General features: G+C 40.5%; 5 protein-coding genes across 11 annotated transcripts; 1 reads left to right on the top strand and 4 right to left on the bottom strand.

Annotated features, from left to right (window-relative positions):
* Positions 1-273: 273 nt before the first annotated feature.
* tk1 (thymidine kinase 1, soluble) lies at positions 274-6,301 on the top strand. Its single transcript, XM_027029491.2, is given in 8 exon segments — positions 274-359; positions 554-585; positions 897-1,010; positions 1,086-1,179; positions 2,863-2,952; positions 3,915-4,034; positions 4,532-4,585; positions 4,588-6,301. Coding segments are annotated over 8 exon segments (687 nt in total). The 5' UTR covers positions 274-293; the 3' UTR covers positions 4,705-6,301.
* On the bottom strand, positions 5,226-10,215 carry syngr2b (synaptogyrin 2b). The gene is made up of 4 exons (XM_027029490.2): positions 9,982-10,215; positions 8,403-8,640; positions 7,794-7,930; positions 5,226-6,764 (listed from the first exon to the last, which is right to left on the bottom strand). The coding sequence occupies exons 1-4, from the start codon at positions 10,087-10,089 to the stop codon at positions 6,510-6,512; spliced, it is 738 nt and encodes a 245-aa protein (XP_026885291.1). The 5' UTR covers positions 10,090-10,215; the 3' UTR covers positions 5,226-6,509.
* A 280-nt stretch (positions 10,216-10,495) lies between these two features.
* si:dkey-93h22.7 (hemicentin-1) lies at positions 10,496-15,635 on the bottom strand. The gene is made up of 11 exons (XM_027029453.2): positions 15,376-15,635; positions 15,242-15,265; positions 14,852-15,151; positions 13,666-13,953; positions 13,266-13,538; positions 12,527-12,826; positions 11,942-12,040; positions 11,766-11,790; positions 11,303-11,426; positions 11,162-11,227; positions 10,496-10,929 (listed from the first exon to the last, which is right to left on the bottom strand). The coding sequence occupies exons 1-11, from the start codon at positions 15,410-15,412 to the stop codon at positions 10,876-10,878; spliced, it is 1,590 nt and encodes a 529-aa protein (XP_026885254.2). The 5' UTR covers positions 15,413-15,635; the 3' UTR covers positions 10,496-10,875.
* Positions 15,636-16,226: 591 nt separating this feature from the next.
* LOC113589702 (Fc receptor-like protein 5) lies at positions 16,227-18,949 on the bottom strand. Of its 4 annotated transcripts, XM_027029479.2 has the most exons (10): positions 18,873-18,949; positions 18,748-18,774; positions 18,376-18,648; positions 18,003-18,296; positions 17,642-17,911; positions 17,257-17,559; positions 17,014-17,148; positions 16,849-16,876; positions 16,595-16,690; positions 16,227-16,458 (listed from the first exon to the last, which is right to left on the bottom strand). In XM_027029479.2, exons 1-9 carry the CDS (start codon positions 18,907-18,909, stop codon positions 16,618-16,620), a joined length of 1,440 nt encoding a protein of 479 aa, XP_026885280.1. In that variant the 5' UTR covers positions 18,910-18,949; the 3' UTR covers positions 16,227-16,458; positions 16,595-16,617. The 4 variants fall into 4 exon arrangements, with proteins under 4 accessions (XP_026885280.1, XP_026885279.1, XP_026885281.1 ...); XM_027029478.2 differs by having other exon boundaries at positions 16,227-16,690; XM_027029480.2 differs by having other exon boundaries at positions 16,227-16,690; positions 17,257-17,553.
* A 186-nt stretch (positions 18,950-19,135) lies between these two features.
* Positions 19,136-25,958, bottom strand: tmc8 (transmembrane channel-like 8). Of its 4 annotated transcripts, none has more exons than XR_003412015.2 (17): positions 25,776-25,958; positions 24,735-24,960; positions 24,297-24,445; positions 24,093-24,215; positions 23,948-24,000; positions 23,738-23,850; positions 23,162-23,309; positions 22,738-22,899; positions 22,380-22,534; positions 22,089-22,155; positions 21,890-21,987; positions 21,481-21,667; positions 21,244-21,374; positions 20,964-21,110; positions 20,761-20,839; positions 20,190-20,352; positions 19,136-19,687 (listed from the first exon to the last, which is right to left on the bottom strand). XR_003412015.2 is itself a non-coding variant. In XM_027029476.2 (17 exons), exons 1-16 carry the CDS (start codon positions 25,819-25,821, stop codon positions 20,260-20,262), a joined length of 1,977 nt encoding a protein of 658 aa, XP_026885277.2. In that variant the 5' UTR covers positions 25,822-25,958; the 3' UTR covers positions 19,136-19,687; positions 20,247-20,259. The 4 variants fall into 4 exon arrangements, 3 of the variants coding, with proteins under 3 accessions (XP_026885277.2, XP_026885278.2, XP_035383866.1); XM_027029476.2 differs by having other exon boundaries at positions 20,247-20,352; XM_027029477.2 differs by having other exon boundaries at positions 20,247-20,352; positions 24,735-24,957.
* Positions 25,959-25,973: the final 15 nt, after the last annotated feature.

The raw sequence follows: 25,973 nt of genomic DNA, 5'->3' as shown, positions 1-25,973 counted from the left end.
CTCAAGTTGTACTCAGTCATAGTTGTAAGTTGCTTGGAATAAAAGAGTCAGCTGAACGCCGTAAGTGTAAATTTTGACGGATACTTTGAGCATTTTCATGAAAACGGAACGGGGACGACGCAAGTCTCCTGTACGTCTCCCTCTGAAATATAACATTTTATTGCGCATGTCCAAAGTTAGAACACGTCATAATTAGAAACCCCGGGCTTTTAGCTAGTTTGGCGGGTGGTTTTAAATCAAATCGTACGAGGCTTTGTTGCTCTGCTTAGGTTAGACAAATTGGACATATTAAAATGGACTGTTTAAACATCCCAATGATTTTACCCAATTCTCCAAGGAAGATAAGGGGTCAAATCCAGGTAACACATTAGTTAACCACCTAAATAGATAATTGCTTAACGATGCAATATATGGTGCTATCCTAGCTAACTGACCTTATCGTTGTTAACTGTCTACCCAGCGAGCTAAGCTGATGTATTTAAAAATAAGGCTAAATAGTAGATAATTCTGGGAAGAAAGAAAAGACCAACAGTGTCTTGTTTTGCTGCTACAGGTTATTTTCGGACCAATGTTCTCAGGGAAAAGGTAAGTCATGTATTTACTAGATATAAATGACAAATTACAGTCCCATATCGACATAAAATTGTTAAACTAGGTAGGTTAGCCAACGTTAGCTATTTGAGCTAGGTCTTGCGGAAAACTTGCCCCAGCTAGCTGCAAATCGCGCCCAACGCTGTCTAGAAAGTCATTCAGTCAATATTTGTTGTAGTTGGATACTTCGTTGCGGAATACTATTGTGCTACTTTAACTACTACAGTGTGTTATGTGCTAGCCGGCTAAACGGCTCTGGCGCGTTTCTGAAAATGACAAATTTTAATCATTTTTCAACTTGACAGCACGGAACTGATGCGAAGAGTGCGCAGATTCCAGATCGCACAGTATTGCTGTTTGGTGATTAAATATGCCAAAGATACTCGTTACTCTGATAAGGGGATGTCCACGCACGACAGGTAAAACAATTCCTATGTTCTGTTCAAAGCTATCATCTCTCCCCTTTTTATAAGTCCTACCTTTTCATCCAACAGAAATACAATGGACGCTGTGCCTGCCACTTGTCTGAGAGATGTGCGACCTGTGGCCCTGGAGGCGTGTGTTATTGGCATTGATGAAGGACAGTTTGTAAGTATGGATCCATTTCCTAATTAGTGAATTTTAAAAAAAAATTCAGACAACTCTGCAACATGACAGAGGCAAATTAAATCAAAATTCCAAGGCTGAGGTCGGTTTTATACAATAATCAATTGTGATGGGTGGTGATCAGAAATGAAATGAGTGAATAAGATGAGTTAAAAACATGGGTTTTTAGAAATTTCTTCAAGTAATCAAAAGGTCAGGTGACCTTTCATATGATTCAATAATGTATAACCCAAGAGCACAACACAAGAAGGCTCACTCACCCATACATTTGAGTACCATGAACTCCATTTTAAGTTGATATGTTATGTTATACCTGATGTACTCGAACAGGAAGCCAGTGTAGTTTCAAAAACGCAAGGGTGAGGTGTACAGGCACAGGCTGTACAATTCTCTATATACCATAACACCACAACTATAAACAGCATCTAAATTTTGGCTTTTCTGATGCACAGAAAAGTTATGTTTGCTTTATCGACACAAATATTAAAAGCAGAGATGCAAAAGGACTAATTATTGCCAATAATTCAGTAAATTCTGTTAAAAACACACGACTTGGGAGGACCATATTATCAGTAAATCCAGAACTGGAGTCTCGCAGCTAATTATAAATGCTACACATGGAATGTTGGCAAATCCATGAGCACATTTAAGCCCACAACTGTTCAGATAGTCACATTTAAATAATCATTAGACTTGTTAGATTTCAGACATGCAGAACACAACCAGTTTCCTGTCTAGAATGACATTCTGCAAAAGCATTGTTTTGTTCAGAGAACATGCACTTAGGTGAGTAGTTCTCAGTCTGAGGACCCATTCTACTGCACTGTGCCCGGACATGGACCTAGTTGCAGATAACTGTGGCTCTAACATAAATTCAATTAGTCATGTATGCTACATGACTTGCAGCATTTTTCACTGGACCATATCTGTTTTGTACAAGTGGCAGAGAAAGTGAATTTCACACAACCCTCTGCATATAGTTGGGGCCCCCCTAAAGCCACACCGAACACAAAGTTCAAAAGCAGCATTATAAAGATGGGCATATGAGCAAAGAGTACAGGTTCGAGGATGAATATATAAACACGATGGCCACATCTGAAATGCACTCACTGAGAAGCAAAGCTTGGTGCTCCATTCAGCAAAGAAAGCAGCGTGGTCACAGCAGGCAATCAAACCGAGGAAATGGCAGCATGAAAGCAGTAAAATAACTTTTCTCTGAGTCTAAAAGTCAGGAAAATTATTTCACAGTTCCCTGATAATGAAGTTAAAGCTAAATGGCAGGAAATCCAACTGTAAAGCAGTAGGGCTAGCTAAGCTAAAACATTAGCTGAAGCAGGTAGACAATACACACGGCGTAACTACTTGCGGAACAGGTGGCTGCCGATGAGTTCAGTCCATGAGTCCGGCTTGTGCAGATCAATGGTCAGACTACAGCAAAGAAAAAAAACAAAAAACTTGTAACCCAAAGTTGCATTCAGAAGTTAGAAAAATATGCAAATGAAATGAAAGATTAAAATGAGGGCACAAACTGCCCGTCTCCTCTCCATCCGGAAATGCAAATACCCCGCCCTCCCCAAACACAACAGTTTGTTTGCAGAACTCAGTGATGTTCCCAAATAAATGAGTTCATGTCTGCAGTACACTCTGCCTTTTGTTCCGTTACAGTTCCCTGATATTGTTGAATTCTCTGAGGAAATGGCTAACTTGGGGAAGACTGTTATAGTTGCAGCCCTTGATGGCACGTTTCAGAGGAAGGTGAGGCTTTACATGAACTGAATATGGCACACTGCTTCATATGGTACTGAGATGAAGCTTACATGTGTATAGCTATGTTTACATTACAAACCACATTGTTCCATTCCATTTTTTTTTGGGGGGGGGGGTAATTTTGATCTTGAAGGTTCACATTTATAATTGTAGGTAACCTGTATTTGTGAATGTATCTGTCCTCCAAAATGACATGCATGCAAAATCACCTTATGTTTGTATGATTATTAAAACCAATATAATGAGTGCAATAGTAGCTCATTTGCATTGCATTTTGATCTGGAGGATGGCAAACAGTTTGTCAACTGTATCCTATGTGATCAGGTCGAGAAGGTGGGGGGGAGGCGAGATGGCTAGCTTTTGTTTTCACAGCTGCTGTTAAACAAGTTTCTTTTCTCTATTGTTGATGACGGTGCGCATGCGTATAGGCAAAAAGTCAGGTGAATTCTGATTGTTCTCTTTCAAGTCGTATGGCCATGAATCAGATACAAAACTGATCTAACACCATGTATGAAAATGACTTGTGACGCATGGAATTTGTCCATGCAGCCCTGAAGAAACAAATTTGCGTCAAATTTAAGGCAAAAAATCAGGTAATGGTAGGGGCAGTGGTAGTTCAGTGGTTAAGGTACTTGTAACCAGAAGGTTGCTTCCAGGTTGCCACTGTTGGGCCCCTGAGCAAGGGCCTTAACCCTCAATTGCTCAAGTTGTACGCAGTCATAATTGAAAGTTGCTTTGGATAAAAAGCGTTAGGTAAATGATAATGCAGTTATTTATTGTTATTCTCTTCTGCTTCTCACCTGACTGTTTAATTGGCTGTAAGCTGAAGGACCTATTGTACACAGGATTCTTGAAAAGGCTTCACAACAGGGCAGTATTATGAAAATGCTTGAGTGTGATGAGATCAGAACACATTATTGGTGACACATTTTCCCTCTTCTCGTTTTAAGCCTTTTGGCAGCATCCTGAACCTAGTCCCTCTGGCTGAGAGCGTGGTGAAGCTGAACGCAGTCTGTATGCAGTGCTTCAAAGAGGCCGCCTACACCAAGAGACTGGGAACAGAGAAAGAGGTGAGGGAGGAACGAATCTGACCTCTGTAAACTGGTCTTGGATTCCCAGAGTGAAACAGGAATTTTGTGCCATGCAAAGAAAAATACTTTAGAAAATTGGTGGGGTAAAATCCAACTTGTACATGTCAAAACAGACCTTGAACCCATTTAAAAGATCGCATTACATGGTCATTTGTGTGTTGATACAACTGAAACTCTTCTAAAGTAAAATGTTACACGTGCTTTTGCACCATTGTTACAACCGTATTAATCTGCATGTGAATGTGGAATAATTATAGGATAAACTGTCAGATAATATAAACAAAACGCGAGCCAATGTCATCTCTCATTGCCTAACAGGAAGAGGACTTGACTATGACCTTTGCCTTGGCACTTGATTCTTGCTGTTTTTAAATCCAGTTCATCTATTTCTCATTCTTTTATCATCCACCATCTCAGGGCCTTGGAACATGTTGACTGGATCTCATATTTGAATTGTGTCACATCGTTTGTTTCAGGTTGAAGTGATTGGAGGGGCTGATAAGTACCATGCAGTGTGCAGGGCATGTTATGGAGGGCATGTTATGGAGGCCTCCTGCCTGATAAGGAGAACAGTGCCCCTCACACTATGACAGGGAAGCAGGTGGACCACTATGCTCCACGCAGACTCCTCACTTCCCTTCACATATGACTTGATTTGCAGAACAGAGTTTTAGAATGTCTTAAACAGAAGCTTTGTAACTAATCTGTTCTAGCCAAATATTTGTTGTATTTCCGGACCACAGGATGCATGTCATTTTGCTGTGAAAGCTGTAGAATGGAGTACTTGGTGGTAGAACTGATGAAATCATCTTTTAGGAAAAGTATTTGGACTGTGGTTGGGCACTTTTCTTGTGTGAAGGTTGTGTTTTTTATGCATGTATTAAATATGTTTACTGGGAACAGTAGGGTCAGAGTGATGCTGCACTAACCCAACATGTTTGGATAACCCTGCTGTGTCACAATCCAATGGTTGTTCAGGTTGGACAATTAACTGACCAGAGCACCATTTTGGTGGATGTAATAAAACTAATCAATTTAAATTTCTGATCTTGCTTTGCATATTGCACCAGTGAAAACAATGTACAGTTACTTGCTGTACTGCTTTCAGTGGCTGTTTGAACCAGAAAAACGCTTGCGTGCTGTCAGAACCTTTTGTTTTCCCCAAAGAGGTGGTAAGTAGGTATGGAGTTTTATTTCCTCTCGTTACAACAGTTTTCTTCTCGCTTGTGCACAAACTGAACATTTAGCATTTGCATGCTATTCATACTTCAAGTGCAATGACATTTTATGCAGTTCATATTGTAACAAGTGCAAACCCATAAACATTTTAAGTCTGTTAAGTTGCAATAAAAAATGCAATGGCATATCCTGGAAGTGCAATATCTTAGCAACATATTCATCTGAGGAAAAAATATTCTTAAAGTTCAAGGGAAATTAGACTGAGCAAAGCTAGCAATGAGGACAGAACAAAGGCAAAAGCATGCTATGAGTGATATTCCTTACAGAAAAGGACAACAAATGAAAAAACTGCAAACTTATGATATTCACCTGCACAACAGAATTAACCTGAGCTCACTAACATTGTCAACAGTAGGTCTAAAATGTGTGAAATATCACATCCAAGTAGTATGTTTTGAAGATTGTTTGAGCATGTTTGATTCAATTATATGGGAAATTACAGAACATCCTATCAATAACAGTTTGGGCTCCATAAATGGTTCTTTGAACAGCAAGGAGGAACACTAGTATAATTAGAATGCAGCTGAGGTATGGCAAGAATTACAAACATTTCAAGTTGCACATTAATGAACTGGTTTAACTGGCACTGGAGTAGGACATTGTTGTTTTTTTGGTTTGCCATCCACGAAGATGTTTGAATGTTAAGTTATTAAGGAATCAGCTGCTTGCTAAGCAATACCTAACGCTAACATCTGACTGTGCCACTCATGAGTTTCTTTTTCATTTAAAAAACCTGAGCAGTCACCATCTCACAGTAAACTACAAGTTGACCAGTTAATTGCCATAATATTCAAAATTGCCATAATATTCAGGGTCATGGTACAATTTACCCACTGAAAACAAATGTGTCTAATGATCAAATAAAACATTACTGAACTATGAGCTTGAGAGCAAAAATAGTCTGCTCCACCATCAACAATTTCACTTACAATATAAGCATGAGTTGTGCAATCAGTGCTAATCTCTAGGCTACATGAACATACAAATGCAGAAAAAAAAAAAAAAAAGGCAGCACTTTTCAAACACAGAAAGACTATGTCCCCAAAGACAACCACAAATAATTCAGTGGAAATGAGAGAACCAATCAACATCAAGGAGTGCCAGTCAATACAAAAGCTCTTGTTGGCTGCTCTTTCAAATTCCTCCCATGCTCTGTCATGTGTTTAGGCAACAATCATCCCTGTTTGCCATTTTCAAGAAGGGTCTTCATTTCCATCAGTAGGTTGGAGGCTGGTAGTCATTATGCACCATTGGTTCTGACTTGGGCATGAAAGCAGAAGGCTGGTAGATGTCAGAATGGGTGGAGGGCACAGAGGGGTAAGTAGAGGTGGGGTGTGGTGAGTTATGATCCGGAGGAACGTAGGATGTGGTATAAGGGGTGGTGTGATCTGGAGGGGATTCGACAGAGCTCCGAGTGATCTCATTTACACCTTGGCGAAATCTCATCAGTGCAAGATAGGTCAGTGCCCCCTGTGAAAGAAATATTTTTATCTTTAAGGTTTGCACATACATAATCATAAGAATATCCATCACTATTGTAATGTTAACCAAATAAATTCCATAATGTTCAGTAGTTTCCTTTTCACAAACTTAGGAATATTCTGAAATTATCCATTATTTCTTACTTATCTGAGGTTTAAGACAGGGTTTCTCAGCCCATTCTTCAGGGACCCTTTGCCAGAACAGGTTTTTGTCCCATCTCATTACCATGAGCCAAGTAATCAATCAGTCACATACAACCTATTACCAGTGTTCCAGATTGTGATTTTATTAGTATGCACTGTTGGTGCATAATCAGCTATCTTGGTCGCATTCTGGACTCTACAAAATCATGTGGCACATGCGGTCCAACCTTGGTAATGTCAGATGACTCAAGCTGGCAGAATATCTGAATGCCCTGCAATTTTAAGATACTGTTTAATTTTCTAGTGTAATTTTAGAAGAAGCCAGGGGCTTCAGATCTCATTTTCTAGCTAGGGTCTGGCCTGTCAGGGACAACTGAGAAAGTACTGTGAATAAACATTAAATAGTAAATGTCCAGGCGTTATCTGGACATTTACGGCTAAAAAGGATTAATTTGAACTACATTTACTATATATTGCAGAGTGATTTAAGGAAAGACAACACTTGACATATGGTACATGGAATGTCTTGTTGCCTTTTGCAATGCCATAAGGCTGGGATATACTGCATTAGCATCATGTTACATCGTGCAGTCCAACCTGCAATTTTTTAAAAAAGCATCATCTTTTCAAAGAACAAAACAACATGTATAATCCCATTCAGGAAAAATGATGTTTTTAAGTTGTAATTTAATGTATACAACAGCATGCTCAGACAGGTCTGTCACGTTTCCAGGTGATGTCAAGTGGGTTGTATATTTTAAGTAAACAAACGCAAAATAACACTGGTATGAGTGACTTCCTCCAAAACACAACAAAAACCGTCATGTTCACAATATGCGTTAGGATTTGTGTCTGAGGAAGAACAGCCTCTTACCCAGGTGATGATGGAGAAGAAGGAGAAGACGATGACTGCATGTACGGAGTCAGATTGGATGCCTTTCCTCTCAGTGGTTTTTGCCCACTGACTGGCCAAGAGACAAAAACACACAAACCACAAAAAGGTCCAGGCCCCTGTTTCAAACACACAGGGTGGGAGAGAAAGATTGTTCTGAAAGTTACTTTTCAGTCTAAATACTGATATTTAATATAAGTACGCATTTACCCGATTATAGTTGTAATTAGCATTTTAATGAATGAACAATTCTGTCATTAAAATTATTTAATTTGCAGTTCTGTAATTCGATGGTCATTTAGGTGGTGGCCTATACACGAAGTTAAACATCTAAAACTGTAACTGAGCCTAAACACCTTTCAGTTCTAACTAGGAAGCGTTTACTGCTGGCATGATCTTCATCTGACCACTAGCAACTGCATGCTATGAACTTCACCCTTCAATTTCTCCTTCAAATTCTTGGTCTCATACAAGACTTGAAATACCCATCTTGTGTCTGACTACTACAGAATCATGGGACTACGTTTAAATTCACTTCAAGCAACAGTATGCTCATTTCTGATGTATAAAGTGACATGTTTTGGTTTTCACCTGAGAACCCCAGGTCAGCTGTCACGATGCGCTTCCTGTCCTGGGCACTGCTTACCGTGGGCAGGTAAGCATCAGCAATGAGTAAAGCCACACAGGCAAGGAAGGTGATGATCCCAATGCCCAGCCCGTAATGGCATGCCCCATCGTTCTGGTTGAACACACAAGCCAGCTGGGGTGTATCCGAGGTGTTTACATAACCCTCCGCTGTAATGGTGGCAAAAACCACAATGGCAAACACCTAAAATGTCCATGGAGGGAAATTAAGGGAAGTGAAAATTCACCTAGGCTCAATAAATCACTTTTTAAAAAACAACATTTTTAGAAAACAAAAGAACAGCTGCTGTTACCCATCTCGAGACACAGCAGCTGATATAATTAGGCCATTTGGATATTTAAGAAATACCATTGTACTTGTTTGAAAATAAATGTTGTCATGATACTGTTTTGAAGGTAAACCAAACTAACAAGAAGCATGCAGGGAGAAACAGAAACATACAAAAGGAAGATGGCAAACAGTGTTGTGAGCAGCACTGAGGCTACCGTTCGCCGTCGATCTTCAGCCAATTTACTGATTTTCACTGTGCTACAAGAAAAAAAAAAAACAACAAACAAAAAAAACAAACTGATCTCACTGTAATAAACACAAGGTTTTCGAGTCACGCTGTGCCGAGCTCGGTTGATGGAGGCTGGGCCCTTTGGCAGCCATGGTAGCAGTGCCTCTCATGTTACACCCCCCGGCTCCACTTATATTTTCAGCGTTTCGACACGAGACGCCTTGCACATGGCACACTACGGATCGGTAAACAAGTGAGTAGCAGAAACGTTATCAAAGCCATCCAAGGGTGACACTCAGACAGGCTATTGATGGCAATCTGAAACATTCCCTGCTGTTAAAGTCACGATTCATTTGCCTGCGCTTATGCCCAGGCTACGAGTTTCGATCTGTAATCGCAAAGTGCCTTGGAAAATCCCTTTAAAAGGGGAATAGATTATTTGTGCATCGTACACAGCAGGGCCTGAGGAAGGTCGTACATGTTTACTCCAAACCTCCTCTCAAACATGTAATAACCAAGGCACACGGAGTAAAAAATAACCATTCTTTTGAAGGTGTAGCTTCTTGTTGGCGCTTTCTCATGAAGGTACGTATTGAGTGAACAAGTGTCGTATTATCGGCCACTCTTGACTTCTCCACGTGACGATGAATGGCGTTTCGCGATTATGGCTCACAAAGTGCGACCCAGAAGTGATAGTGTGCGACGTCTCCCATTTTCAGTGACTAAACATTACTATGGTGCCCTTGAACAAGAAACTTTAGACGCTACCGAAATTATAAGCCTGCCTAAATTAAGTTAATATCACAGACTATAGTTATTAATTAATGTTATATAAGGACTCTGACACATTGTGGTTGCGATATCAAAACGAACAGAAACAATGCGCAGCGCTATAGACGTGCAATAAAGTTGTAGGAAGACACTCAAATTTAACGAAAGAAGAGTAGCAATTTGCGAGTTGTGGTGAAGAATGTAAATTTATATTCTTTACTTTCGCTTAACAAGTGTCAGCAGTTGTCACTTACCCAACTACAAATCCGTAAGATAGTTTGTGGCTGTTTGATAAATTTCATAAAGTCAAACTCGCCACCGGCTAAGGAGGCCCCGTACACAGTAGTGGTGCTAGTCTCCATCTTATTTACGCTATCTAGTCAAAAAGGCTTTTCCTGTAGTAGCCCTGTAGCACCTCCTGACAGATAAATGATGTTGCTTTTGATTTCTCAGCAGTCGTCCGTTCATTTCCTGTAAGACGAAAGAACCTCCCTTCATGACAAGTCAGTACGTAACTCAGCGCCTGTCTCTAGAGACCATCGTCAAAGTTACAAAGCAAATTTAAAATAATCAATTTAGAATCTATTTTGCATCTTGGCAAGTTGTAGTATATATTGAAACACACGTGTCACAAATCAAATGTGGTGCCTAGGATTAGTTTTGGACAATACCATCAGATTCGCGCTCTCTCGCTCACACACACACACACACACACACACACTCTCTCTCTCGCTCTCTCACACACACCAAAACCCCACATACACACAGTACACTTGACGGAAATGATTTTATTCAGAGAAAACGTATTATCGAATGTACAACAATGGAAGTTGATTGATCCACAAACTACTGCTAGACATGTTTCCCTGATCTTGAGCCTTTTGTAACATAGATGGCTAGTTGTTTAGTGAGATTTTTTTTTCATTGTCTACGTTAAACTTTTCTGGTCTAAAATCTTTCTAAGCGACCTGTATAGACCTGTATAGCAATGGCAGAACAATAGAATAGCTGCAAAGTTTAATAATTTCACTCGGTAGTTTTCTTTTTTTTTTTAATGACCAGATAGGCATGCCATGTCTTCCAGAAACTTCAGTACAAGAATCTCATGTACAGCTACTTATGGCTTGTATGTGGGCATAATAACTTTCTCAAGCGTTATTTGGTAATGGGATCTTTGTGTTGGTTTCATCCTCCTCTTCACCCTGGAAAATAAACCAATGTCATTGTGCCTTTTTGAATATTATCTCAATAATACATTTAGAATGTATTATAGAGTTGAATTCTCAGAGAACAGTAGAATGTGACCTGAAAGGCTTGAACAGCACTGATGTAGTTTTAATCTGAGGTTTGACTGGAATATTTAAAATGTTTTAGGAATGCCAACCAAACACTATTGTACAAGGACATAGAGAGTCTTTGTGTGAATCACAATACCTCATCAGAGTCTTCTCGGGTAGAGGACTGCTCCATGTCTGTATCCTCTCTATATTCCCCTACGACCTACACAAGGACAAAAGCTAAGCAAATAGCATCATCTCAGTTAATAACAGGAACTGCGGCAAACTGCATCCTTACCCCTACATCATCTTCTTCATCATAATGGTCCTCTCCATTGTCATATACATCCTCTTTATTTTCATATTCGTATTCTTCTTCATTATCCACTATGTTACTCATCTCCTGGAAGTATTGTTTATGTCTAAAAACAAAGTAAGGTAGAGAAAGAAAAGCTATTCTTTCTATGATTGATTGATTTATTTGTTTATTTTTTATTTACTTTGAAAAGCGAAAGCTTGAAAGCACAACCAAGCCTGTTGTGGGTGTTAGGCAGGCAGTAGCACTATACAATATGAACAAAATAACATAGTATACAATATATTGCTATAAACTGAAATTGTCTTACTATAAAGCCATTAAAGTGACATGGTTTCTGGGTGAATGGCATATATAGAATATGGTGCAACATATGGTTAAACTCAACCTGCGCAAGCTGCCACAATTTTCATCCAAATAACAGGTTCACAGAAACCTCACTCACCTGTACATGCCAGCTTGTCTCCTTCCTGAAAGAAGATAAAACAAAGTTAGAACATTTTATAACATAATAAGCATTCATGGAAGATTATTACAGGAAAAAGTGAATTGAACTGAATTGAAACAACTGACTCCTGACAAATAAAAAAATGATTTAAAACAGAATAACACCCTACTCACGTAATACCCCATAAAGACAACACATCGTCACAGCAATGATCAGCACTGAGAAACAGGTGAACACGAGGGCCACCACGTCATCTGGTATTTTGTTCAGCCCTAAAGCAGCAAAACACTGGAAATAACTAAACCACAATTAATCATGTACACACTCGTGAAATTTACGATCGTGAGATTTAGCAGGTGCAGCGGTTTGTATTCTACAAGAGCACTGTGCTTTGAGGTCCAGGTCAAATATGTAAATCAGTAAACCATCCAGCCAAAAAATCACTAATGGCACAAAATCAGTCCATTTAATCAATTTATGTTTGAAGTAAAAAATGGATGCCTTGGTTTATTTATTTACAGATTTACTACCTTGGCAAATTACAAAACATTGGGCTTTTCTTCTATTCCATCAGACAATGGAGATGCTAAATGCGAAATCTGGGAATATTGGCCTGAATATTGGATTTTAGATTTATATCTTGACACTTCATCTGTTCTGACCCAGAGGTTCAGGTGTTATTTTCCATGGTACAAGTATGAACAGAAGCCTGACAAGTTTGGCAGAAATGTCAAATCGTCTATTCAGGGTGCTATTACCTTCCTTGGTAATCCGAATCATTTGACTGCGCAGTCTTGTAGCATTGTCAAACTTATTGCCTGCCTCACAGTAGTAGTCCCCATCACTTCTCATGCCCAAAGCGAGGGAGAGGCCAGAATGATGCTTCCCAAACACAGAGTAAAATGGCCCTTTCCTTTGCAGCCTGCTGGTGTTGTGGAACCAGGAAAAGTGTGGAAACGTTCCTCTCTCCACAGTGCAGTGAAGCCACACACCTATGACCTGGAACAACGGCCCCTTGGCGTTTTCTGCCCTCATGGTCACACCACCCCCTACTGGCTCTGTTCAGTTAAGAGGTAAACATTGAACATTATTACTACATCATGAAAGAGCACTTGTAGGAAGCAAATAATAATAGTTTAATTATCTGTGTATTATTGCAAATATCTGTACAAATGATGACAATTCTTATGTTCTAGATGTTTTGCCCAAACATTCTAGTCTAGTGGACAATAAATTTATCTTTCAAGGCCTGCAATATTATAAGAATATTCAAGTAAAATATTTGTATGATTATGCTGGCTATTTTTTAAACATATATCATTAACAATGCAGGTGTGTTTGTGAAATCAAATATTGGCAGTGCAGAAATAAATAAACTGCATATGAGAATGTATCCATTTTATAATGTGTAAAAACAGTTTGTCCTTTCCAAGGACTTGGAACATCAGTGAATTTTGGTTCACCAACTGGATGAGTGAGTGAAGTGTGTCCACATACCCACTGTGAGGTTCAGTTCTGCACTCTTCATCAGACTCTTCCCATTACTGGCTTGACAGTGTACCAAGTCCATGTCTTGGTTTAGAACAACAGGTATCATTAACGAAGCAGTCAGGCTTTCTTTGAGAGTCTCACTAATGATTTCACTGCCTCTGAGAAATGTGAAGTTTATAGGTGGGGACCCCGTTGCCAGCTCGCATGTCACATTAGCAGTTAGGTTTTTCTCTGCATTGCTAAAAACGTCAAATGAAATTCCAGGCTTTGACACATCCTCTGAGTTGCAGCGTGGAGAAAAAGAGAGAGAGCATCATGTAATACAATTCTTTTTGATTAAATGCAGTATTTGACTTTTTCTAAATATACTGTACATATGCATTAAAAACACATACTAACACACTACCTTTAACTTGCACATCAATTTTGTTACTTCTTGAGCGGAAGGTGAGGGTGCCATTGTATTGGTTTGAAGCAATGCAGACATATGTCCCGCTATCATGGTTGGACAGGTGTGGAATAGTCAGCTGGTTCTGGAACCTGATGGAATTCAACTGCACTGGCCCATCATTGAGTAACCAGGAATACGACACATAATTCCCTTTACTTATGTTGCACTGCAGAGTCAGACTCTCCCCCTCCCACAGATCTCCAGGGGATGCGGTTGATATGAGGATGGCACCATCTACTGGGTCTGAAACACAATATTTCATGCTGTTTAATAGACTCCTATGCATTCAGTTGTGTGAACACAGGTTAAGGCTGACCTCCTCCACTCAGAGTGATTTTGAGTGGAGAATCTGAGAGGATAACTACACTAGAGCTGTGCTACTGCGTTCCAGAGACTCTGATACAGACTGACACAGACAAGTGAGAGCATCCTTGTCATAGAGAAACACAACTGATTGTTGTTGATTGCTCACGTTAACTTGTTTGATTAACAATGTTTATATGGAAACCTTCTATAAACAACTTTTTTCACTGTACAAATACTGACAAAATTGAATTGCTTTGGTGTGGATAAATACAAAGTTGTTTTTTTAAATATAAAGCTTGATATATTTTGTGTTGTACTTGCCCTAAAAGAGTTTACAATAAGATTCTTGGTACTGTGGTAGTGATAGCGATTTGTTCTCATCTAAAAACAGATTGTCTCTTTCTCATGTATTCAGTGTCATTTCAATAGGTTATCTACTTTGAATCTCACTGGCAAATATTTTTCTCACAAGCATTAACAAATGTTTCAGTATCATACAATGTTCTTATTTTGGAGAGGCATGTTTAATTGAGTATGTACTGTAAATTACTCAGCAGTACCCAGTAACACTTTAATAGTAAATAACCCAGCAATAAATAACTAAATGAATATATCAATACTATCGATACCATTTTACAAGAAAATACAAAGTAGCTTAGAGCGCAATCAAATTAATTGTTCCTATTTACCAGCATATTTCTTTTCAGAATGAATCCACAGGTAATGCTTAATGGCCCACATCGCCAATCATCGTAACTCTCCTCAGTTATTACTCGATATTCATCTTTTAGGTTCTGGACCTCATGATTGCATCCTCTTTCATCATTTTACTCACCAATGACTCTGAAATCTAGCGAATCGCTGTCTGAGTGCTCAGTGTCTGAGTTGTTATGGCCACTAGCTCTGCATATGAGGCTCCCATCATGGCTAAAGGAGAGGACAGCTGATATGCTGGCTTTTTCACCGGGGAGAGTGCTCTGAACTTCTGAGACCTTCATGCCATCACCGTCCAATAGCTGGTAAAACACAGACAAATTCTGCGGGTTCTCGCCCACCCAACAGGTAAACACTGTAACATTCGACAGCAAGCCAGCCGAGGGACCCATGAGCACAGGTTTAGCTAACTTCAGGGCACCTGTAATGAGAAATGATCCAATGTTACAGGGAATGATGTATATCCTCACAAAGACAAGAGCTTTTCACAGCAGAAAACTGGATGACTTACCCGTGTTCACCCACATTTCACAGCCTAGTAAAAAACAAAATGTACAATTATATGAAAAAGACAATGAAAAGATCCTTAACATCAGTATTTTATTTTTATATATATATATATAATCAAGGAAGGTCTTTTATTACCTAGAACCACCAGCAGGAAGAAAGCCATTTTGGTCATAGTTCAGTAGGACCTATTAAACATGGATGTCTGTGACCTCCAAACGGATCAATATCAGACATCAGACTTGCAATAGAACAGATTCAGGACAGCAAATAGGATCCATTCTAGTAGATCAGAAGCCAAAGTCCAAATGCTGGTGCATTAAAGCCTGGTAGCGATCAGACATACACACACACACACACACACACACACACACACACACACACACTCACACACGCCAAGACACAGGCACACTCAGCGAACCATGCCTCGCACTGTGAAGAGCTGGATATGACACACCCTGCTCTATCTCCCTCCACATCGCCATGTGCAGTGGACTGATAGGAACGCTTACTCTCTTCCCGCTTGGGTTCTCCAGCCACAAACAGGAGACTGTTATATACATAGGAAGGGGCACAAGGCAAAGCCTCCGCTGCTGAAGAAACTTCAGCGGTGTTTATTTAGCTCCAGTCAGACTTAAACACTGCAGGTAGTAATTCAGGACTGTAGGTGTTTGTTCAATACTGAGGATTTTCTACTTCTGTGGGAAATTAGCTATGAGGGACTTTTAAATACTTTGAGAAATGAGTTGGTTAGGAAGTGCAGTGAAACATGTGCTCTGACCACCAGACCCAAGAGCCAGCACTCTGGCAATGCAGCTAGAACACATTTACCTTCCTGAATGACTCCATCACACTACCCTCTCCTTAAAGGGGTGATAATCTCCATCACACCAGGAATATGCACTGGAATGTGTGCTAGAAGTGCCATGTTATAAAATCACTTAGGAAACCTCTTGGTGATAGCAAGCAAAAATAGATTTGAGAGAGAAGACATTTATTGAACATTTATTGGCATACAAAAATATTTTTAATCAACAAGCAATGTACTGTATTAGCAAAAAACAAAAAAAACCCAAGGAAAATAGAGTTCAAAATATCCCAAGATGGAACTAATGGTAGAAATCTGTCAGAAGTCCTGTAAGCTGTTTGAGAATCAAAGTGATTGCTCAAAGCCACATATCTGCGATATCCGTTATGCCTCAGGTCTCGCTCATGTACACGCTGCTTTCAAAGACAGAAGGAGAGGAGGGAAACCAAAGTCACAGTGTAAGTGACACATCATGAGAGATAGAGATATTCCTCGCAATCCACCTTTATGCTCCAGACTTTACTAAATGATGTTAGAAGATAGTCAGACCTGTTTAGCAATTCTCTCTCATTCTAAACTTCTTTTTCCATGATTACAGTCTCCATTTCTTCAACCTGTGCCTCAGACATGGTCTCTGTCTCTCTACTAAAAAAGAACATTAGGCCAGCCATGCATAATGAGACACTCAGCAATGGGCATTTTAAAATTAAGCTTTGCATGTGCATCTTAAATGAGTTTATCTCATGAAGGACAATGGAGGTAATCATTAAGAAAAACTAATAAAGATGAACAAATGTTCTCACTTGGTCTGCTCACAGATGTCCATGTGCTCTGAGAGAGAGAGGGGGAGGGAGAGAGAGAGAGAGAGAGAGAGAGAGAGAGAGAGAGAGAGAGAGATGTGGATATCACATGCCATAATACCACAAGAAATAATCAGTGGCCAGTGACTAGTCAGCATCGATGCATACGATCATTGGGGCTGGTGTCATGGTCACGTCGACACTTGATGGTGCTGAGGAGACAGCATGCTCCTCCCACAATAATCACCAACAGGAAACAGTAGAATGCCACGGCAATGACTTCTACGTATGTTGCCCCGATACCTGCGTGAGAATGTGTAAGAGGTTTAAATGAGAGACACATTCATAACAACAACCATCCCTTTCACATCTCTGATTCAGGTCAGCCCTTAACGGAGAACTCCAGCTTACCTGTCTCGTTAACCATGACCTCTTTACTCTCCAACCAGGAAGAGCTGGAGTTAAAACTGTCCCTTGCTCTGCAGCTGTAGTACCCAGAGTTCCCAGTATTGATGTCTATGAGAATTAGCTTGCTGCCATGAGAGATGATAGCATGAGACTCTCCCTCTGGTGGTACGGGGGAGTGGTTAAAGGACCAGGAGAAGATTGGGAAAGTCCCCCTCGTGACGTTGCACTGGAGCAGGGCAGCAGGCAGCACAGATTCTGTCCTCCAGAGGTACTGCATGTGAATATATGCAGTGCCCCCAACTGGAGCTGGCAATGAAGCGCACATCTGAATTACGCAAGCGTATATCAGGAGGTTAAGTTGCACGTACATGTGCATGCTGTCACTCACCCACTTCCAGGTCCACCGGGTCACTGAGAAGGTGGTGCATGTCTGTTTGAGCGCTGCATCGCAGGACTCCCATATCCAGACCCACAGTGACAGGTAGGGTGAAAAAGGCTTCCAGCAAATACACCTGCTTTGCCTCCATGTGTTTCCCATCCAGGAGCAGCTGGAACGTCACCGGAGGTGTGCCACGTTCAGACCGGCAACTGATGTTGGCGCGGTAACCAGAGTCGTCATGGTAGAGTCTGAATGAGAGCCTCGGAGCTGACAGGTATTCTGTGAAGATAGGTCACAGAGAAGTCATCATCGTTTTAGAGCGTGTCACCTTTTTGACATCGAAATGAATATACGGATGGAAAACAATTACTTTTCACAACAATGGTGATATCCCTGCTGCTGGAGTGTCTGGTGTGGTCCTTTATGTAATTTTGGGCCTCACACGAGTAAGTTCCAGCATGCCTTTCACTGGCCTGCTCCACTGTCAGTGTGCTTCCAGAGAGACGGTGGAGAGGCGTGGAAGTGGCCACAAGCTGTTTGTTGTGGTACCACACGTAGGTGGGTAAAGTCCCCCTTCTGACATGGCACCGCAGGGTAAACCCTGCCCCCTCATAGATGATAGGCGGGCTAGGTTCAGATGCTAAATGGGTGCCTTGGACAGGGACTGGGGAAGAGAAATTGTGCCATTATAGAGATCATGCTACTATTTTTATTTAATTTTTTATATTTGATATCTTACTCACTCACTACTTGTAACTTCACAGCATTGCTTGTTTCCGTTTGCTCTTTTGTTCTCACTCTGCAAAAATACTCTCCCTCTGACCTATCATCAACCTTCAGGTAGAAAGTGACTGGCTGGCTTTCACATAGTTTTGTGTCAAGAACATCTCCACTGTCTTTAATGAGGTCGCAGCTTCTAGGGAATATTAACTCCGACAGCTTACATTGAAACATTACTGTAGATTTGAGGTAGGCCTTGCTAGGCCCAGTAAGTTCCAGCCTCAGAGTCGCTCCACCTGTACATATCACAAACAGATTAATGTTATTCTCCACCTGTCATTATTTATCATAGTCTTACTATAAAAGTACAGTATCAAACATGATTATGTTTATACCAGTTTTAGTCACAAGTGCAGCCAGAACTGAAATGCAAAGGAAAACAAAACTGTTAAAACACTAAACATATTTTTTTTAAATAGAAGTTTTGATATAAGCGATCTTAAGAGAACGTGAAACTCACGCAACTGCATCAGCAATAGAAACGCGCTTTCTCCCATTCTGGAGCTTTTCTCACTTCTCTGCTAGAGCAGAGTACATATGTGTGTGTGTGTGTGTGTGTGTGTGTGTGTGTGTGTGTGTGTGTGTGTGTGTGTGTGTGTGTGTGTGTGTGTGTGTGTGTGTGTCCTAGGGTGGTTCTGCAAATGTGTAAGCAGTAGATAAAGAGTGCCTGTATGTTTTTAACTGTAGAGTAGACATAATACAAATCAAACCCATATTGCTATCGATGGAATTTATTGAAAAAATAGCATGAAAAGAAAAACAAACTCTCATATTATTGTTACATCTGAATAGAAGATGGCATTACATACGCCACATGAGGTTAATACAAAAAAAATTGTACAAAATATTTTAAAAGAATATTTTACCAAATATGCTAATTTGGATACCAAAAAAGTGGAAGCTAGTAGTGACCAACAAGCTTTAACATAATGCTAATATTCGTTATGCTTTAATTACATGCGTATTTTTTCTTTTCCTAAATGATCGATAATGGAAGTAAACTATTTATTTTCTCAACAAAATACAGAAGTTAAAAAAAATTAAAAGCTAAAAAAAATATCAAACTAAAATTACTTCTTACTGGCAGGAACAAGAAGACAGGTTTCTTTTGTGCCGATCACCTTAATTTTAAATTAAGTCACAGAGCTGATCCCAGATCAGCTTTAGGTTGCATCTGGCAAACCTCAACACCGGCGTTTTCACGATGTCTGCTCTTCTTCTCTTCTTCTCTTCTCTATCCTCAGTCTAGGAGAATAATCTGGAAGGTCTCGCCATCTTTTGGAGAGGAGTGGAGTTGCATCAACTATTTATTTATTTTTATTTTTATTTGTTTACGGTCAGTGATCTTGACATATGTAATCTTAGAATACAGAATCTCTAAGAGTCTGAAGGTGAGATTCTGAGAACATGCCTAGTTTTCTCTGTGCTGAAAACTACAAAAGAAAATCCTGTATTATGTTTCAGCATGACCATTAACCTTGTTTAAAGTTTTGTAGTGCAGTTAAGTCACTTATCCTCTAGAAGGATCGCCGTGTCATGCTGCTTTTCAAAAAACACCTGACTCAATATATTTGTGTAAAATCTGGTACCAACACTGGCTTGAGCTCAGCCTCCATCTTACCCCACTGTGACTGCACAGACAAGTTTATTGAATCCCATGAGTCCTCCAAACATTTCACAAAGTTCAGAAAATGTACTATGCTATTCAGAAGCTTTTTAAAATTATTCATTTTCTCACCAATAATTCTAAACAAGTTTCCATATGAGTGTTACAAACTTGTTTGGATCCTTGGATCATAGGAGCTAAGCAGAAGTGAGGTTTTCTTTCTCTGACCTCGAGCAGCCGTTCACTTCCCCAAGGCCTCCGTTTCTGAGCTTCTGTATCGTTGCCTGAGCCATGTGGAATGTTGCTTCACCAGGTAACGCTTATCTGAGCTGCACTGGAACCCGGCAGCATGCGAAAGGCACAGAAGAAACAATTATCTGTCTGCGTTTAAGGCCAAACCCAAGAACTGTCTTGAAACCCAGGACAGTTCTGTTCCCTCTTCTGTTACTGATGACGGAACAGATCTGATCTGATGGCAGGTGTACCATCCAGACCAGAGGCACCCTGCTCGGGTCCTGGAGGAGCAGATGTCCTGCACGTTTTGATGATTAATCTCATCAATAATTGAGAGCAGGGAACTCACCAAACTATGCTAGGTCACTGTTCTCCAGGACCAAGCTGTGAAAATCCTTGATTTACACAAAACATTAAACAAATTTTAATACAAATACTTTAAGAGTATGTAGAGTTTAAGCCACCCTGCTAAAGCTCGACCCTCCACTGATCAGAAAGCTGCACTTACCATCACCAGCATGTCCTTCAGTCTCTCGATGGTCTTTCGATTGGCCCGGCCATGGGACACAAACGATGTCAGGATGATTCTGTAAAACATCAAAAATCAAACTAGAAAAACACATACTGTGAATACATACACAGAAAGCACACAGAAAGCACACACAAATACACACGTGCGCACACACACACACACACACACACACAACTTACATCTCAGCCAATATGAGTGCGAATATAAAGGCCTCAGATGTGATGTAACTTATGGTAGTTTGAGCAGAGATTGGGAGTGTTTTCACAAACTTATCCATCACACTGTACATGGTATCATTGCCCAATGGGCCACACCCAGCATCAGACCTAAGGTATGGAATAGCAAGAGAACATGTGGGAGTTAAACATAAGTTAACTGTTCAGATAGGTTGCCCACTGAACCTTATGTTCATTCAGAATCTTAATAAATAACAATGATTTATTAAAAATAGGGCTTTACCTAATGCTGTTGACACCAATTGTCACAAAAGACATTATGAGGCCCAGTAAGAGCATAAAGTGAAACAGAACGGCAGAACTGGAGGTCCGGAACAATCTCTGAGCCGGAACACAACATCGCATGACAGTGAACTGGGCAGTGAAGAACCGGGGGGGGGGGGGGGGGGGGTGAGAGAAATATTTTATCATGTTGTTACACTAAAAAAAAAGTTTTTGATAAACACTGTGCTGTCCACACCTTTTTCATGTAGAAGATGGCCAGTAGCTTTATTGTGCTAATGCCTGGCAGCAGGGGGCAGTAGAAGACTCCAACCCAAGTGACTGTCTGACTGTACACCAAATCCAACACGTTTAATGGGATCACAAACTCTTGTATGCCTATCATCCTTGCAAGCTTAGAGGAGGGGTACTTCTCTGCTAGCAACCTACAGGGATACCAGAGAGTACAAAATGTGCATGTAGTCTCCAAACAAGATACCCAATAGTTTTAAATATCAGGCTGTAGTATGAAACATGGACTACAAACAATTAAATCCATATAACAGAGCATAGTTAGAAGATTAAACATATTATTGTTTATGAACACTCAATGAGACTAATTATTCTAGCTTCTCTGATGATGAGGTGAATGACATGAGCGATCTTACCTTTTGAGGTAGACAATCAAGAAAGTGTTGCAGAAACATGCCAAGAGCTGAAATATGGTGAGTTTATACATTTCTTTGCCGAACTCATTCTCTGCACACTGAGAAAGCAAACCCACAGGAAAAATATCAGTGTGGATTAACACAACAGAAACAGTATGTGTTAAAACTGTGAGGCGGAATTACATATTTCATAACTCACTGTGTTATTTTGAATTGTGATAAAGATGATATAAATTGCTAAGGTCCCTAGCTTCAGGAAGATACTCCTGTTAGGAATCAATTTTGGTGCAATCCAGTTATAATACATTCTGCATCAGCAAAATGTGTGTGGCAAAACCATTACACTATTACACAAGATGAGGTTAAAGTTTGGACACAGATAGTGCTAATAACATATACCACACTAATGGATTTATAGTAAAAATGATGCTGGTATAATTTGATGGGTATGTTTTAAGCAAGTTAGAGATGAGAGGTTGTGAGTGCCTACCGAACTAATGTGAGATTAAGTTGGGTGGTGAGGAAGTAGTCTTCAAACATTGATATCCTGGAGAAAACATGAGGCAGCAGGAAGTTGACTACTGTAATAGTGATGGGTGGAAGATAGTTCATCAGGAGCTTCACAGTCCAGTGGAAAGATTCTTTCTGGAGAGAGAGAGAGAGAGGAGAGGAGAGGAGAGGAGAAGAGGAGAGGGGAGGGGAGGGGAGGAGAGTAGTAGACAAGCTAAGAGAAGAATATTTTGCACTCTGTTTTTCATGTGTTTTATGTGCTATGTATTGCTATATAAACACTAAATATGTGTTTTAGGCACATTATTTGAGGCATATATTTTCTCTGTTCTTCTTACCTTTTCAGCAGAGATTATGGCGTAATAGATGAGGGTGAAGGAGCCACACAAAAGCACCACCACCACAAAGTTGAGAATCCCTCTCAGGAAGTAGAGGCATGCCCACTGCTTCATGGAACGCTCGGAGACTTTCTGACGAAACCTCTGCTCCTCCAGATCCATCTAGTGTGTGTGTGTGTGTGTGTGTGTGTGTGTGTGTGTGTGTGTGTGTGCGTGCGTGCGTGCGTGCGTGTGTGTGTGTGTGTGTGTTTTTAAGGCATGTATGTAAGGAGTGTGTGAGATAAAGGCCAGAAAGTGTAAATTCCATGACTATGAAAATTTCTATGAAACAATGCAACTTCACCATCTGAACTAATTACTGTGTTTTAATCATGTGGGACTGCAAATGTACACTTGTGTCTCAGACCAGTCTTGAGGAGCTTACCTTGAGCTCGTTTCTGATAAAGCTATGCTCGAGTGAGGCTGCCTGGGGGTCCTGGATGCAGAAGTCCCAGCCATAGAACACCTTGTAGCTCACATTGAGACTGAAATGCTTTCCCATCAGCCACATGTGCTTATAGCCCACCACCATCCTGTGAAAGGGAAGAAGCCCACAATGTTCACCAGTGTTCAGTGTTCAGTGGAAACACAGTGATTTTCATTTGCCTAAAGTACACTTCTAAATGAGGAAAGGTACACAAAAGGAAAACACAAAAATTAGTTGTACTACGGTGTCAAGAAAATAGTACATTTTGGGAAATGTTCACAAAGTTCTAGAAATAGAGATTATGATTTATCTTAGGAAAAAGCTGCAGTCTATGTGATAGTAACTTGTACAGTTAGTTTAAGTTAGTACAAATCTATCATTGTTACTATGTAAAAATGTAGCTAATTTGCAGCTAATCTGTTGATTATATTACACTGTATAAAATAACATAAACCAGATTATTGAAGACTAGATGCTCTACCACCAAATAACTTCAGTAAAACAATACTCTAACGGTGCAGAAGGCGGTCTGACCTGCGGACTATCATGATGAGACTAAGGAAGAGTATGGTGCCCATGCCAGTGTGGAAGAAGAGCGGTATTTTTTGGTAGAAACCATAAAAAAGTGGAGATCCCTCCAGAAAACCCTGCCAGACACAAGGAGTGGAAAAGAAAATGAAAAGTGACACTGCAGGATGAATCAGTACATTAATGTCTAAGCAAAGGGTGTGTGAAGCAACTCACGGAGCCCAGAAAAATGTGTAAAATGGACTTATTGTCAGATTTGTAGTCTTCCCCTACAAATTCACATATGATAGATAAAGTAAAGTCAATGAAGACTCCAAGAAGGGACCCCTCTAAAAGGGCATTAATGTTTCAGTGTACTTACAGGATTTGTGATACAGTGATGGTACTAGCACAAAACCAGTAATGATGGCACAGTTCAGTAGATTTAGGCAAATGAGGTACCTAAGGAACACAAAGTACGCCTTTACCCCCACACCAAATCTGCCTGTAAAGGAGATTAGAGGATGAAAGAGGTTAAAGTTTACATTAAAGCAAGCAAACAACACATGCTAAAGCACATTCTCACCTTCAATTTTATGCAGCGTGTGTTTCCATGGCAGCAGTCCTGAGAAGAATCTCCCCACCTGCTCCCTCAGTCGCCTCCTTGCGATTTGTTGACTCTGCCTCCAAGAGGCCCAGAATCCAATCCTGAGTCTTTCCTGGTGGCGTCTATCCCTGAACGGCAGTAAATAGGGTCAAAACAGAATGACTCGCACACCAAAAAAAACAGTCCAAACAGGCCCCAAAAAGTATAACTTTTTCCAAAAATATCAAAGGTGCAGTTTGAGAATTTATCATTTTTCTATCTTGGCAGTAAATATTGACATATTTTTGTAAAAAAAAGAAGAGGTACCTCTAATTTTATCTGCTAAAAGACAGCTGGCTCTTCCTCTACAACTAAATCGGAAACATAGGCAAATCTCAGATGCCAAGCTGCTCTCTGGCAATTAGTGTTCTTACACACCTGAGGTTTCGCTTTTCCTGCATGCAGAGGGGCAGCATATTAAGTGGTTGGTGGGGGTCCCGGTCTATGGACGGAGGTAAAAGGTCATATTCGCAGGACCCGACCTCATAAGTCTGTTCCACCTGCTGCCACCTCCGTTTGGTCAGTGTGCTGGGCAGCTGCTCATAGATGTCAGTCTGGTAGTACTCGTAAGAGTCGTCCGAGCCAGTAGAGACAGTGCTGTCTGCTGTCAGTATGTAGACAAAAAAAAGGAGCTCATGTGTATTCAGTTCTTTGGGGTCACCAGTGGTATGCGGTCTTATTTCCAACCTCTGTGACAGTGAGTCTCTGTTTAATATGGTGACTCCCGCAGTGCACTGTAGCTCAGAGGCTAAAGTACTTGACTTGTAATCAGAAGGTTGCTGGTTCAAGCCCCACCGTTGCCACTGTTGGGCCCCTGAGCAATTGTTCAAGTTGTACTGACTCAATCATGATTGTGAGTTGCTTTGGATAAGAGCATCAGCTCAGTGCCTTAAATGAAAGGACCCCAGTGTATAGACTGCATGAATGGTTATATCTGTGCTAGGCTTACATGTGTCTGTGACCACACTTGTTTGCATCAAACTGGGTGACATGCACAAGCTGCCACTTTTAAAACAACACCATAACTCTTTCACTGAGAGAAGACCCATGGTTAACAGTTGCAAGGGGCTCAGGCAGCAAAAAACACAGTGGAAAGTACAACCACAGGCATGATTCAGAGAAGGAAGTCAGAGTCACTAGGGAAGGCTCAGTGTGCAAAGCGGATGATCTGCCATTGAATCGAAGCAGAATGGGCTCAAGATGCTTTATCGTGCATACTTAGCGTTACCATTGTCTAGGCTTGTATCACTTGTTTTCTCTTAGTCGTGCTCCCATGCAAGACATTAAAAAGAGAGAAAGAGGGAGGCAAAAAGAGAGATACAAATACAAAACCAGTACAGAAACCATACATACAGAAACATACCAGCACAAACACATAAATGGATACACATAGACTCTGATTAAACTGAAAACACTCACCTGATGATAGTCTTTGGAAGCTGGTGCTTCTTTGTTCATCTGCCATATTTTTTTCAGTAAGTACATTTAACACACACACACACACACACCCACACACACACACACACACACACACTACACACAAGATACAAAAATTAACTCAAAACAAGGGTGCAGACGTAGGGCCAGGGTAGTGGCACAAGATTCAGAGAACTCTTC

The sequence above is a fragment of the Electrophorus electricus genome, chromosome 1 (genome assembly GCF_013358815.1).
Source record: "Electrophorus electricus isolate fEleEle1 chromosome 1, fEleEle1.pri, whole genome shotgun sequence".
In the NCBI taxonomy this organism is placed as follows: Eukaryota; Metazoa; Chordata; class Actinopteri; order Gymnotiformes; family Gymnotidae; genus Electrophorus; species Electrophorus electricus.
This window is presented reverse-complemented; position numbering and strand designations above follow the sequence as displayed.

Excerpts from the sequence above, each read along its gene's own strand:
- syngr2b (XM_027029490.2), bottom strand. The coding sequence starts at position 10,089 with ATGGAGACTAGCACCACTACTGTGTACGGGGCCTCCTTAGCCGGTGGC. Across the intron at positions 7,931-8,402 it reads AGCTGACCTGGGGTTCTCAG|GGGCCTGGACCTTTTTGTGG; the intron begins GTGAAAACCAAA and ends TGTTTGAAACAG. Across the intron at positions 6,765-7,793 it reads TCTTCTCCATCATCACCTGG|GGGGCACTGACCTATCTTGC; the intron begins GTAAGAGGCTGT and ends TTTCTTTCACAG.
- si:dkey-93h22.7 (XM_027029453.2), bottom strand. The coding sequence starts at position 15,412 with ATGACCAAAATGGCTTTCTTCCTGCTGGTGGTTCTAG. Across the intron at positions 13,539-13,665 it reads AATTGATGTGCAAGTTAAAG|AGGATGTGTCAAAGCCTGGA; the intron begins GTAGTGTGTTAG and ends GCTGCAACTCAG. Across the intron at positions 11,427-11,765 it reads AGACAAGCTGGCATGTACAG|ACATAAACAATACTTCCAGG; the intron begins GTGAGTGAGGTT and ends CTTTGTTTTTAG.
- LOC113589702 (XM_027029478.2), bottom strand. The coding sequence starts at position 18,909 with ATGGGAGAAAGCGCGTTTCTATTGCTGATGCAGTTGC. Across the intron at positions 17,560-17,641 it reads CCCGGTGGACCTGGAAGTGG|CTCCAGTTGGGGGCACTGCA; the intron begins GTGAGTGACAGC and ends CTTCATTGCCAG. Across the intron at positions 17,149-17,256 it reads GGTCATGGTTAACGAGACAG|GTATCGGGGCAACATACGTA; the intron begins GTAAGCTGGAGT and ends ATTCTCACGCAG.
- tmc8 (XM_027029476.2), bottom strand. The coding sequence starts at position 25,821 with ATGGCAGATGAACAAAGAAGCACCAGCTTCCAAAGACTATCATCAG. Across the intron at positions 24,961-25,775 it reads CTTCCAAAGACTATCATCAG|CAGACAGCACTGTCTCTACT; the intron begins GTGAGTGTTTTC and ends ACATACTGACAG. Across the intron at positions 24,001-24,092 it reads ATCACTGTATCACAAATCCT|GGGAAGACTACAAATCTGAC; the intron begins GTAAGTACACTG and ends GTGAATTTGTAG.